We start from the raw sequence: 15,318 nt of genomic DNA, 5'->3' as shown, positions 1-15,318 counted from the left end.
TTTTAATTTTCCAATTGCAAAGGTTGTCTTTACTTGGTAGTATTCTATGAATTAATTTAAAATTAAACTGTTTAATCCTGTTGTCGTTTATAAAATCAAGTTTAAACTCTAATAATCGTTTCCAATTGAATTCAAGAGGCAAGCTAAAGAAATTATTCCAAAAATGAATACAATGGAGGTCCCTTTTCTCCTTTTCGATCATTAAATGATAAAAATGTCTGGCTTTCATGCCATTGATTTCTATAAAGTCACCTGTTCTCTCTTTTCAAGATAGGGCACGTAATATACTAAGGGTGTCAAAAACACTAAAGTAGTGAAAAAAGGGTATCTACTTTGTTAGGAAAGCTTAGTGTTTAGGGTCAAATTTGCAAGGGTATAAAAATCAAGACTATAATTTTTTTATAAAGGATGTACTTTTTGCCCCAACAGTAAACACTATGTGTTTAGAGTACGATTTGCGGGAGGTGGGGCCATATTAAGCCCAATGATGTAGGTAAAGGTAAAACCGACAACGACGTCTGTGACAACAATTAAAATATCGCTGTACTTGTTTAAGGGTTCAATTCAGGGAATAGTTGCCAAGAGTATCATTTTGTTTCCAATAGTTGTTAAGGGGTGCATTTTCAGAATATGGAATATACTTGTTTAGGTTGCATTTTGAGACCTCATGGTCGCGCATGGTATCCACTCATAAATAGAAGTGCCCCCCCCCAGATTCTTTTACAATTTCTATTTCACTCTTAACAGAGAGAAATTTTATTTTTCTTGAACTCTTTAAATGTGACAGATTTAGATGATGTGAACATATTTTGATTTAGTGATCAATATTAACTAGAAAGTCATTTATTTGTATCAAGGGATAGATAATGGGAGTAAAACTTTCCATCACTTTCTGAGATCAGAACGAAACTAATTTTTGAGAGGGATTATAAGTTGTTGCCAATAGAGGGAGTTTTCTTGTCTGTGAAAGGCATCCCACATTGAGTGTAATGAGAGTGATACATTTCTATTAGTGCTTCTTGTTCTTGTGGTCTGTTTGGTATTATCTCATCAAGGAAGTCAAAGTTTCTTAATGAGATTCTCGGTGTAAAGTGCTGTAGGGCAGTCCATCTGGCTGTCAGATGTTCTACCAGATGATGTTTGAACATCCCTACAAGTGTATTAATTTGGTGAATTCATGATATGGTGCGCCATCTATCAGTCGCAGCGGACAGGCCAAAATTTGCAATGCCTCATGGGAAAACGATGACATCTGTTGCATGCGCTAGTACTATAGCGAATGCATGCATGGGATTGTCCAGTGCTGGCTGATGTAGCTCAACTGGCTTGCATATGGAGGAGGCGGGAGACAAATTTGCCTGCATATTTCTTTGCAAAATTTAGAATGTTTTTAGTCAATTCTTGCCTTATGGTTTTAATTTTGGAAGCATCACAGTCTCATTACAGCACACTAGCACTGCGCGCGGGCAGCGCCTGCATGTGATGTCAACCCCAAAGTTCACTGCACACTATACTGTGAGTGAATCCGCTAAATTGGCCTCTGAAAGATTACATAGGTATTGTTGCTGTGAAGTTGTGATGAAAAAAATAAATTTACTTTTCACAATGACTTTGCATCTTTTACTTTGGAGTACTGTCTGTTGAAAATAGATAACATCTTGTTTTGTCCCCTAGATTCATAATTGAAGTATGATACATTAGTACATAGTCATTTGAATTCTTTTGAAACGTTGTGTGTTGTTTTCCATCTTAGAATAATCCCTGTTCAAGGATCTATCAGTGTATGATTATTCTTCCCTCTAGACATATTGCCACCTTATAATTTCCTTGTCATAGTCTTCTGTACATTTCATACTTAGCAGGTGAACATATTTTTCTGTTTTCATATAGAACCTTGGCATATGCCAAATGGACCCCATTTCTTTTGATAGGAATTCAAATTCAGCCAGAAAATGTTATTTGAAAGGCTAGTGATGAAAAATGATTTTATGACATCTGCCATTTCCTTAATTTAGCCTAGTTGATGAATCTGGAACCAAAATAGACGATATTCAATTAACCCTTTGTGTCTGTAGGAAATTCTTTTGTTCTTTTGTCTTGTGAGTTATTGGACTGAATTTAGTCAAGCTGCCAACAGCTGTACCCAGAGGTATTACACATAAAGTATGTGAACAAATCAGGAAATACATGTAAACAGTAACATGAATATGACTCAGAATCTTGAAATATAACCCTTTTTTAAACATGCCATAGTTTTATATCAAAGCAATGAATCACAATGCAATACATTTGAAATGAATATTGATATAGGAGGCTGCTTGTGATCCTCAGACTGTTAAATTGGACTCATGATCTCTGTATGATATTTGACCCCCCCTCCCACATCATGGTTACTATATCCAAAGGGAGTCTGTGAAATCATAGGATATCCCTACTCTTGTTGCTTGTCTCCGTGAAGAGACCTTTTCATGGAAGATGCTATAGGGTAGGGTCAGTGTAGGTCAGATGTGACCTAGGCATGTATTGAACAGTCTTGGGAAAATGGTACATTGAGTCAAAGCATCAATGCAACATTAATTACATTATTTCAGTGACCTACTGAACTGCTTATAGTTTTCACAACTTCAATTTAATATCAAGTGTCATTTATTTAGTTTGATATGTTTATGACCTGATCAACATTATTATCTTGAAGTATCAATTATATAAAACTTTACATCAAATAAGAGTTAAATGTTTAGTAATCTTCAGCTGGTCAGATTCTGAATGCCAGTTACCAGCAGTATTGCCTGTCTTCCTCAATAGGTAATTTCTCTATTTGTTGCAAACGCCATCTATAGTCATCAATTGGCAGTAATTCATTACATATTGTAACTATTAACAGTGGTTTTATTGGGTGTAAATTAGTAATTACGTTTCAGTTTATTGAGTGATACTTCCCTTATGTTATTAGTTAATTGATAGAAACACTATTGAGTGACTTTCATGCAATATTTTGAAAGAAGTAGTTAATTGGATCTCTCATTGCCATTCATTGGGTTAACTAGTTTGGTAAACCAAAAATAATTTGAAATAGACTGTACTTAACACTACCCTGTCAACTTGTTATATAACATGGTACAATCATTTCCATATAGTTGACCATTCTTTTAATCACCTTACTTTCCTCAAACCTGATTGGGGCTCTAATTTTAGACTATTAATTCCAGCATGTTTTTTGCAGTGGTTGCTGTTGATTGACCATGTTCTTAGTTTCTATAGTAATTGAATATTTCTGTGTATTTCCCTCCCATCCTGGGCTCCGTAACACAAAGGATTGCAATCAATCGCTAAATACCAATGACCAATCAAGATTGTCGTTGCACGCGCGCTCTGTTTAAAATACTGATCGGGAACCAATCGGTGCGGTTCTTTCATACTTGCAATTCATCGCAAACCTTTGTGTTACAGAGCCCTGGTCTTTTAGACAAAGAAAGAGGGGTCATTCTATTTTCTGAGATTAACGTCATTAGGTCAGTGGTATAGCAGTGCCCTTGTAATGCCCCTGTTCATGCTCCCTAGCCTGGTTCCTGTATACCCCCTTCCTTACACTTATCACTGCTCATCAGGTATGTGTCAGGAAATGTGACATGCTAGCCCCCCTACCCCCCCCCCTCTCTCTCTCTCTTGAATTCATTGGATATATATCAATAGAACTAGCATTCCTTTATAATCTTATTTACCTCTGTCTATCCTTCTGTCACATATAAGACCTGATTTAATTTCTAAACTTTTATGTCATTAGAAAAAAAGGTCAAGATAGATCAAATGCCTATGCATTAATAAACTCTGCAATGCATCTTTTTTTTTGTTGATTATTTTACAATCACTTTGATTGGTCTACAGTTCTGATTAATTGATTTATGGCAACTTGTAAAACATTTATCTCTCAGTAAAAGGTGTATTCTATGGGTAGAAAAAACAAAAAGCACAAAAACTGTTAATAAGAATTATATGCTATCCTTTTGTGTAATGAGATGAGTGTGTACTCGATAATAACTTAAAAGAGAGAATCGACACTGAGAACAATGATCTTTACCTTCTTCAAATATCCCTCACCTTCGTAAAAACATCAATCAGCACCCCTCCCTAAAACTTCCTAGGGTGGAGCTGCATATTTTTAGATTTTAAAAAAGTCAACTAAAAACTATATCAATAAGGGTCATAAGAAGGGGTTATTAAATCAAAATGGGAGAAAGCATTGCCATCTTATACTGTGGTGATTCTTGTCACAGTAAAATATCATATATATTTTAGACGTTATCCTTTCATTAAATCAATGTTTGTATCTGCAAAAAGTTCATAACAGTCATCAAGATTCTTTTAGGGCAAATTCAGCATTTTGGAATTTACATTTCTAACAAGTTTAAACATAATTCTTACAATGGTTTGTGGAGAAAATGTTTTAAAAACAACTGATAATAGGGGACACACATCATTAATAGACTGAATGTAGGAGGATATTTTAAATTTGTTTTACTGATCATGATTGCTGTGAAATTTGCTACTTGGACATCCCTTTGATAGTGAGGATCTACCCTTCTGATTGCCCAAATTATGACTGTAATGGTTGACATTTAGGTAATAGAATAAAAAGCAATTTTAGAGCTATTCCTCAAGTGTGAAAGCGAGTTCGATGGGCTGAGATGATGGCGTGTGACTTTGACAGAAAAAGGAAATCCCTTTATTTAGACAGAAAGGTGAAGGTTGTATGAGGCACACCTGATAGGAGAGATACTCAACTCACAAGCTCAGAATGTGAAAAAAAATACATCAAGGTATTTTTGATTTGGTTGAATTATGGTCTACTGAATAGGTAGATCTATCATATAGATCACTCTTGGATATGGGATAAATCCCTGTGCCATTGCACCCTGGTATCCCATTTCCAAACCCACAAACATAAACAATGTGATACAGTAATAGATGATCAATGAATATACAAAAATATTCAGATGCAATGACCTATCTATATATTGAAATTCACATCAGTAGGAGAACATTTAGATGAGAAAGAAAAATCCATACTTTGTACGACACAAAAAATATGAGTTGTATGCAAGCAAAATTAATCAATACAATTACCACTCAACACCAGTATTTGAATGGATAAAAGAGATAGGGTATTTGGTGCCTTTTCTAATGATACATTTTTTATTTAAAAAATGGTTCTTTCATTTTTAGTCAATAATATGGATATATGATTTGTTACTTGATATATTTGAATAAAACATCTATCGCTAATTTTGTAAAAAAAAAATATGTTAGTGATATTGTCATATTTGTATCTGGGCTATTTTATAAGTGTTAATAATTAGGTAGTGACACTGAATCACGTCATCTCCCCTTGTCAACCAATTCAGCGGAACTCCTTTCAGTATTTTCTATTCACAAATTGTGTAAAAGATGGAGAAGGTATGAATAATGATTTTGAGATGTATTTAGAAAGAGATTTTCTAAGATTTAGTTTGCTCTTCAGAACTATGTAGATGTTAGAACTATCTTATATGCATCTTGAACACTTCCTTCCCTCCAAGTAAGCAGTGATGGTCACACAAGTATCCCATAAAATCATTTAATCCCAGTCATTAGAAAGGCCGGAATCCTGCCTTAATTCAAGGAATGACTCCTGCTTCCCCCATGAAGACGTCAGCTCATAATCTTAACCATTGACCAAGTTTTCAAATTCTTATATCCATTATCTGAGTTGAGCAATTTGTGTTTGTTTAATAGATATTATTTTAGGGGGAAAAAAAGATGTGAGAGTTAAAAGTGCATCATTACTAGTAAACATGCCCACTGAGTGGTCGAAGAGTGGATCTTTACTCAATTTATGATGCCATATATATTGTTTATGGAATATGCGTACAGGTCCTTTATGTATCTTCAACAAAAACATTCCTTGTGTCATGGCAATTGTAACAATATTTTTTGTGTTTTTTTTTGTTACAGTGCATCCCAGAAAAAAAAATTGATGTATGTCAAAATTTTATCACAGAAATAATTCTGATGCCCTTTTTTCAATGAATTCCAACTCTCCAACTCTTCTGTTCCTTACTTCAATTTGTCAGTGTAGGCTAGCTAAATCATGAAAAAAGAAAACTTGTTGAAACTGGTAATTGCTAGGTGCAAGTTTAAATCTAGATTTCTCTTTCTTTTTAGTAAGCAGGCAATAAAATATCCCATTGACTCTAGTATGCTTTTCAGACTGTACTTTTTTCCTTAACCCCAGGAAATTGGTGGGGCTAAGGGGGGGCCTTAGCCCCACCAATTTCCCGGGGTTAAGCTTTGCCCACTTCGTTTTCACACTACGTTTTAGCAAAGTGGGCTAGCACGGTAAATAGTACGGTACTATCTGGCCCTGCAAAAAAGCAGGGTTAGCCGGCTTATTGTGGTGTACCACAATTGTGGTGCTAAGAGATGTAGTGTGAAACGAAACCGGGCTAAGGAAAAGTGGGGCTAGGCAATAACCAATCACAGAATTCGAAATTGCACGTTAATCACACTGTATGGTAAAATCATCAATATTCATGAGCTGTGAGATCGGGGTGAAGACGTTAACCCCGGCTAAGCCCGGCTAAGCTGATAGTATGGGGTTAAGAAAGACAGTGTGAATCCAAAAAAAGATAGTATGGGGTTTATAAGGATAGTCAGGGGCTAAGGAAATGCAATGTGAAAAGCATATAGGAAACATCTTTATTGTCACTTGATAACATGTTTGTTGTTTTCTTGTAATGTGAAACAGTTCTGTCTACCTCTCAAGGTCAAGAACAGCCTACATGATACATACAGTGTGTTCAGTGAAGATTGAAGGAACAAAACATTTCCTGAGCTGTCTCTTCCATGCTTGGTAGTTAATGGAAGAGACAAGCACAAATGCAAAGAAAACATGGAAATCTGTCATTTAAATCCATGGAAGCAGAGTTACTGAGAAAATAGTCATTGGTAATATTGAGTCCTCTGCTCTGAAAAATGACGTATAAGCATACTGTTTAAAATTCCTAGATAGTCACTTCTAAACGTTTACCCATGATTTGTTTTACATGCTAATCCTATTTGGCAAAAAGTATGACAGAAACATTCAATCTTTTGATTAAAGCTGCCAGAGATAAAAAAAACATAGAATGAGTTTATTCTATATTGATTTTTCTTATAAAATAAGTTATATACAATGATTAAGTGGCATAAAGGCTTAACAGTGAAGGGTATTTTTAGAGTGAGTCCTTTTGTGGTCTTTCTTCAAGTCTTGATACTTAATGGAAGTGACAGATGGAGATTAAAATGGAAGTGGAGTTAAAGAACTCTTGGGGGCAAGGAAAAGGAGAAGGTGAAATACACAACCCAAAGGCAGGCAACATGAATGTTATTGATGATCAGTGATTTCTTGTCAAGAAAAATCTATATTCCAATATCATCTAACCAGTATAGACGTATGATAGATGGCACAAAAGACCGTGGTAGTGAAAAGTTGTATGACTTTCAGAATATGTACATAAATGTCTTTGATTGGGTTAGGTGCATAAACCTTGATCAATAGAAGATATGAAGTACTTAAAAACAATCGATGCTTAACACACACAAATTAAGTTTGAACTAATAACTATTTTCCATCTGATTACAGAATATGCAATATAGGATTAGATACATATGTTATGTCTGCATATTATGTTTTCAAATTGTTGATGGATTTTATTTGTTGAGTTATCATCTTTGACAAACCAAACAAAAATGACTACACAATTAAACTGATTGTAGATCATCTGTTACAAACACAAATTGAATGTAACATTTGTTTGAGCAATGTTTTTTTGTAAGAAATGGCTAATATGTAAAATATAAACAAGGATTCTTGTATGTGGGTTTTGCACAAAGCCACACGTTTATGTTCCTTGACATATGTGTGTGATTCATACCACAACTCATAACCTTTAAATGATATTGAATTTTATCTTTCTCTTGTTTCTTCAAGATAAATTGGTATGAAAATGTCTGATTATCTCAATTTTTATACAACATACCTCCCAAATGAAAAAAAATCCTTAAAAAAGTGTGTAAATTGGGATCTTTGGGTGGAGGGAAGGGGGTGGGGTCATATGTATTTTGGAGTTAACAACTGTCTGGGGAGGGGGTCTCTTTGTAATTCAAAGTTACCACCTGTGTGTGTGGGGAGGGGATCAAGCAGTATGTGATTCAAAGTTACCACCTGTGTTTGGGTGAGGTCTACTAGTATATTTTATTCAAAGTTACCACCTGTGTGTATTTTTTGGGTTATATTTGATTCAAAGTTACCTGTGCTGTTTGATTGAGGGTCTATTCTCTATTCAAAGTTACCACCTGTGTAATTATTCAGTGTTTGAGTAATGTCTATTGAGATATTAACAGGTGTCAATAGGTTGGTAGACAACATTTAAACGGTTTTCCTCTGTGTTAATGATTCATTATCAACATTATAAACAGGTACATGTGTATTCACCTCTGTAAGTAATGAGAATATATGTACATTGTCCTATTCTATACTCTCATTTATATTCTCTTCTATATATGTGTCAGTGTAGGTAAAATAGACTAGAAAATGATAATATAAATATGAAATATAAACTTATTTGATAAAGAAATTTTGAAAAGGTTGATCCATGAAAAAAAGTAATGATTTTGCCTATCAAATAATCAAACTAATATATCTTAAGTTAAAGGAAACTATTGTTCTCATGTATCAATGCATTGAGAGTAAGCAGTATTTTTGAAAAAAAGTATTATAAATCATAAAACCTATCCATTCATATCCAGGGGCCCCCGTTGTAAGTATTTTTTTAAATATCTGAAATGCTGCAGTTGCTATTATTGTACTACAGGAAATCATTTCCGGATGAAGTGAAGAGAGTGCCATTTTCATCACATCCCTGCATCACTCTGCTTTATCAATCCTATTGTGAAAGAGAAGTGTCATGTTGAGACTTTCAGAATCCTTGGTACAAAACACGTAATATGCTTTTAATCAGGAGTAAATACATCATAATGGAAGTACAACACCTCTGTACACAAATACATGCTATTTGATGAAATTTTATTGTTAAAAAAAATGAATGGAGCTGTATTAGAGCAAACAAATATTAGTATTTGGTTTACTTCGGACATGTTCCTTATAAGATTCAATTTAATTAATATGTTATTTCACTGATTGGACAGACCTGCTATATGTGAGTGATTACTGATTCTGTTAATGCTTTATGATTCTTTTTATTTTCTTTTTTTTTCAAATCTTTATTTTTATTGACTATAGTCTGAACAGGTTTGAAATTTGGTTTGGATTTGATGAGTGTTGTCAGAAAGTTTGTAGGTGGGTCATAAGAGATGGTGATAGAGTTCTAGAAGGGAAAGCAGATGGGAAGCCAGGGTTGGGGCCGTTAAGAGGGAAGCCGGATGTGTGTAACTAACATAGAAACTGTTAGAAACTTTGATGTTGCCACCTCTTAGATGTGGTCTAGAGTGGGTCATGATGCATTTAACTCATGTTTACACCACTAGATATGTGTAATTACCATAGATAGAATTATGATTGCAGAGGAGACAAACAGAATTGTTAGTATTTGGGTTTTTTTTCTTTAAACTTGTGTGTTTTTTAATCGTGTCCAATTTAATCAGTAAGTGTATAGCCGCCTCCTTACAAGTATCTCAATGAAATTAAAAAACTTTAGCTGAAATGAAACAATCCAAAATTGAAAAAAAAGGGTTGCAAGCCCATCATGTATGAAAGACAATTTCCTGCTTTGGATGAATTATTTAGTGTGATTGCCATGACTCAGAGATTAATTGAGCAATTGTATTTAATGGACAATTCTTAGTACAATAAGAAATATAATGGAGGTTCCAGCTCTGAAAGCATAGCTGTAAGGAGGGCACCATAGAAACATAAAGACATTATACTAAAAAGGACTGGGAAAAAATAAATATCCAAACCAAGTACAGAACATAAAAAACAATATTGGTCAATAAGTTGATTGATGTAATCAATTAATCGTAAACCAATCCAACCTAATCCAATGTAATCCAACATCTTTGTGTAACACTGGGAAATAATCAATGTTCTCCTACAGGTGTTACTGTCTGTTCAAACACACGCACACTGACAGTTATAATGCAAGCCATGGATAAATGAACATTGAAAAGAAGAAGCTTTACCTCATATTCATGGGGGACTACCTTCAAGTATTTACAGAGATGATTACCTAAGAAATAGAAAAAGTTTTACCTCATGTTCATAGTATTACCTTCAAAGATAACAGAGGCAATTACTTAAGAAACAGAAGAATTTATGCCTCATGTCCATGAGAGCTACCTTCATGGATAACAGAGGCAATTACTTAATAAACAGAAGAATCTTTGCCTCATGTCCATGAGTGCTACCTTCATGAATAACAGAGGTGGTTATTTTAGAAATGGAAGAAGCTTTGTCTTATATTCATGGGTGCTACCTTCAGGGATAACAAAGGTGGTTACTTAAGAAACAGAAGAAGCCTTGCCTCATGTCCATGATTGCTACCTTCAGGGATAACAGAGGCAATTACTTAAGAAACAGAAGAAGCTTTGCGTCATGTCCATGAGTGCTACCTTCATGGATAACAAAGGCTATTACTTAAGAAACAGAAGAAGCTTTGCCTCATGTCCATGAGTGCTACCTTCATGGATAACAGAGGTGGTTACTTAAGAAAAGGAAGGAGCTTTGCCTTATGTTCATGGGCGCTATACCTTCTAGAGTCCAGGAAATGGCTACTAACAGTGCCACTAACAGATTCATTAATTACATCCTACTTTCAAAATCAGATCAAGTGTTTCATCTCTGATAGTAACACACTATAGAGAGCAATAGAAGGGTATATAACAAGTTTCCTTGCATAAACTTCATTTCAAAGACACAGTCTTTCAAGCATTTGTTATCTTTTATTCTATGTTGGCATTAACAAATTTGTTTGTTGTAGTGATATTAGTTTGGTGTACTTGCTGTTAAGTTGAAGACTTAGATGGTTATGTACATAAGGGAATTAACTATAAGGTTCAGCATCCTTCCTTCTGCATGTTGAAATAAAAAAGTTTGTTTTGAAAACTGATTAAAACTTATTCTGCTCATAATTGAGATAACAGCAACAAAGTAAAGACATGATCAGATTAACATGAAGCAAAATAGGGGGAAGGGGGTAAATATGTGGGACAGGATAAGGGGAAATTGTTCCTTATGAATTGAATTAGAACAAGATCAAGAGAATGAGTCTTATGCAGTAGTAAACAAGATGATCTGTATTTATAGAGATTCATGGGGTGATTGATAAATGGGACAAGACAGATGAATACATAGAGCCCCAAGTTCATAAGACGTATCTTTATTTTGGGTTTGATATTTTACTCATGTCCATGCACATGTAAAATATAAAACTGAATTTTGAATGTTTTTATAACATTTTTTTTTTTCAACTTTTAATATGCAGATTTGCTCTCTTGATTTAAGTGCCTGAGGAATATGATTTTCATTAAATAAACCCACATAATAGCCAGGAGTTAGAAGGTTGGAATAGAGTACTCTGTTTTGAGATGCGTTTTTAAAAAGACTGTAAACTTAAAAATGTTATAGTTTTGAGTGTAAGAAGAGTGTTTCAAAAGTGAATTTAGTAATGTAAGAATTGGAGAAAAGGTTTGTATAAACATGTTTTTATGAAGGGTAAGTGGTGGTTTGTTTCAATTTGTACTTCACACCCGGAATCTTCTGTAGCAAAAACTACCGTCATAATAATTGAATATATATATATATTTTAAAATTCTAACGACACTTATAACAGTTCAAAGATATTCTACTGTGACTTAACTATTTACTAGAGTGTTGAATCATTCTACAGGAATTACTCAATTATCACATAAGATGTTTCTAGGAACTTTGTTTTTAAAGAAACTGAACAAAGTTTGTTTTTAAGTATTATTTAAAAAAAAACAGAATGAAAGATCAATAACAATTCTTCTTAGGTTTACTCATAATATTTTGCAGAGGTTCCACCCTTTCTCACACACCCACACCCACCCACTCTACTTTGTCAACTATTCACTGAACTACAGCAAAACTCTTTCAAGAACTTAATATTGCTCAATACAGAAGTCTGCATGCACACATGGTAGATACACAAAACTTGTCATTGCCTACTTAGGCACACTCACGCATTCACCCCCACATACTCACTCATAGGGACACACTACCATATTTACCCCCATGAGTTTGTATCATTGTCATTCAGTAGCCAGTTAGAGTATGCCAATGTGTGATGGTGATGACATCATACACCTCAGATTTGCATGCATTCCCTTGCCGTGGAATGTGATTTTTGTTTCTTCAGACATCACTTTTCTATTTCAGACTTTGGGATAATGTGCTCCAAGAGAACTTTGTTTAATGAACAATAAGGCTGGTCAATTATTGCCAGTTTGTACAGTGGGATATACTTGGATTCATAAAGGCTTATATGTACAATCATTTGAAATCATATCAAACGACTTCCAGGACATTCAGTGACAGATGAATTGTGCACTTCTTAGCGTTCTTCTTCTTGATTTGTGATATTTTATGCTGATATCTATTGTTTTTACTTCAAATAATGGTATTTTTAGATATGTATCTACCCCCCGCTCAGGGAAATCTAAAGGTAGGTTTGTTTGACATGTTTCTATGAAATTAAAGAATGCTTATCATGAACGTTTTAGTTATTTTGGGGATACGACAGGTTTTTCTGAAAATGAAAGTGTTGAAATAGTATTGATATTGGATTTCAACTAAATGTATAATTTGATATATCAGTTGAAACTCTGATTTTCTATGGAATTATTTAATACTATTACAATAAGTTTCAGAAGGATTTTTATTATCGACCTTAAACAAATATATGTTTAAGTATGTGTATGGCCAATTTTCTCAAAATGTTTTTTTTTCTTTTTTCTTCATTGTAAATGATAGACTTAAGGTGTATTTTATTTGCTTTTTTTTAAATTGGCATACAAATCATTTCAATTCAATCAATGTTTTCTATAAAGTGTTGATATCATTTCTTCATTAAAAATTGGTCAACTTCTTTTTTCCCTTTTTCCTACCTGATAGACATTCGTGTTCCTCATCTAGATATAAAATATTTTAAGTGGACCTGTCAAGAGAATTGTTTGTGATGTATTTCTCAGACTGATTATTAACCAAAGAATCATCCACCAAGCTCGTTTCACTTCCTTTATTCATTAATTCATAGATTAAGAGATTAGGATAGAAATATTTGTTGCAGTAAAATATCAATATTAAATGGTGAGTCTGAGATATGTGGTTGAATCTATCAACTGTATTACAGTGAACATGATATAGCCAATAAGAAGGTATGTTTGTAATTATTAATCATTATATTAGTCTGTCATGTACCTAAATTTATAAATCAAAGAATTAAACTTCAAAAATAGACAAAAAGTAATTTTTCAAAAATGGGATTGGGAATACCCCTTGTAGGTACATGCTCTTGTGAGGATCATGTGAAGCTTTTATCAGAGATTTTATCCCTAGGATCTTAATAAACTGGGCTAGAGAGTTGATGTGGTTTATGCATCAAAATCATGTGAGTTGCGACAATCTTTGAAAATCCTTCCTTGTAGTTTTCGGAAGCCGGTTTAAACTTTGTCACACACTTGTGTTCTCTGTGACCTACCTTTCACTCAACCTATTCCTCTTGTCTCTGTATCCTTTCTTCAATAAATCGTCTATGTCTCAATCTCCATCAGATTGATCTGTTTCTTTGTAGCTATGTATAATTATATTCTGACTGTTAAATATTCTTGTGGATCAACAATGGATATAGGTGTTAAGATGCCTTCCCAATATTTTCATTTTTTCCCAATACCCAGTAGGGCCCTACATCATACAGATCCATTATACTGTAGAAACTAATCATAGCTACTGTGCTCATATGATATGTATAAGAGCATTACTAGTATCAGTTAATGAACGCAAAAGATCATATGAAATTGTTATTATTCTCAACACCAACTTAACAAGCAAAATGAAATTTCTATAAATAGCTATCTCTAAAATAAACCCTTTTGATCAGGCTTGTGTTTTTAACCCTTTTTCCATCTTAGAAATTAATTTGTAATCCAGTATAATATATATGACACCTAGATAGATCTTTGTCATTTAATTGGTTGTTTGATATCAATCATTTACCCCATTTACAATGACGTCATAAACCGTTCAATTTTAGATCCATTGTATGCGTGCACCAAGACTCCAGGTAAAACTTCAAGTAAAGCCACTCTTGTTTGCATGCAGCGCGTATGTTGTATGTATGCCACAATAAACAGACCAAGTTCATAGCTTTAATAAATTCGTCGCACGCACCACGAACCATCCTCTCTGCACAGATACAGTGCGCTATCGCGCCTCGCGATTTCACCACGAACCGTCCTCTCTGTTACGATGCCCACTGTGGCGTCAATAATTCACTTCAAGAAAATGTAAAGATACGGGATGAAAGTTTGGAACCTGAACTATCGAACAAAGACACCGGTAAATAATTTGCTCTCCTTGTAGGTGCACTTATTGCTGGTTTTAAAAAAAGCTTTTCTTTAAATGAGTTTTCTGCAAAATTAACTTTCGCATCGAAGTGCGCAGAGAGGACGGTTCGTGGTGCGTGTGACGAAGTGTATCTAATGCTAAAGTATTCATGATATTCAATAAGATGCCATCTGTAAATAAATTCTAAAAAAAAAATGATGTAATGAATCAAATGTGTCATTGGTGCAGATGAATTAATTTTCAGGTTTATAAGCAATGTTGTAAAGATTACTATTAGTGATATGCAACAAGAAATCTTGGTAGTCAATGAATTAAATTTGATGTTAAAGGAGGAGGAGGGGGAGGAAGGAAGGACATGCAGACAGACCCGATCTAGTAAGATTAGAGGCAAGGGGGACCCTTTTAAGATGAGGGACTCTTAAGAAGAAGGAATCAATGTAAAGATCTTTAAAACATAGAAGAATCTAAGCAGGAATCTAAGTCAAGGGGCATTAACAGTAAAGCTCTGCAAATCAGCCATCACTGGGTATATTTAGGGTAAAGGACTCCACCTTCTTAAAAGGAAAGCTGTGTGTGGTGATGGTCATTTTAAAGCTGTAGAAAGGTTGCAGTCAGCTGACAAAAGGGTTATATTCTGGTTTTATCTTTGTATAGCAAACAGAATATCATATCTTACATTGTGTCAGTTTGTCAGTCAT

At 34.2% G+C, this 15,318-nt stretch overlaps 1 protein-coding gene across 3 annotated transcripts in view; it reads left to right on the top strand.

Annotated features, from left to right (window-relative positions):
• The window catches only part of LOC121410429, a 78,012-nt gene that overhangs the window by 27,207 nt on the left and 35,487 nt on the right, over positions 1–15,318 (top strand). Inside the window, exon 1 of one of the 3 annotated variants that reach the window (XM_041602517.1) lies at positions 12,254–12,719. The exons of the other annotated variants lie outside the window; for them this stretch is intronic. Coding sequence (XP_041458451.1) covers positions 12,672–12,719 — 48 coding nt within the window. The 5' untranslated portion in view covers positions 12,254–12,671. Of the gene's footprint in view, positions 1–12,253; positions 12,720–15,318 lie in introns of those variants that run through there. 3 annotated transcript variants of the gene reach the window in all.

Source organism: Lytechinus variegatus, chromosome 3 (assembly GCF_018143015.1).
Source record: "Lytechinus variegatus isolate NC3 chromosome 3, Lvar_3.0, whole genome shotgun sequence".
In the NCBI taxonomy this organism is placed as follows: domain Eukaryota; kingdom Metazoa; phylum Echinodermata; class Echinoidea; order Temnopleuroida; family Toxopneustidae; genus Lytechinus; species Lytechinus variegatus.
This window is presented reverse-complemented; position numbering and strand designations above follow the sequence as displayed.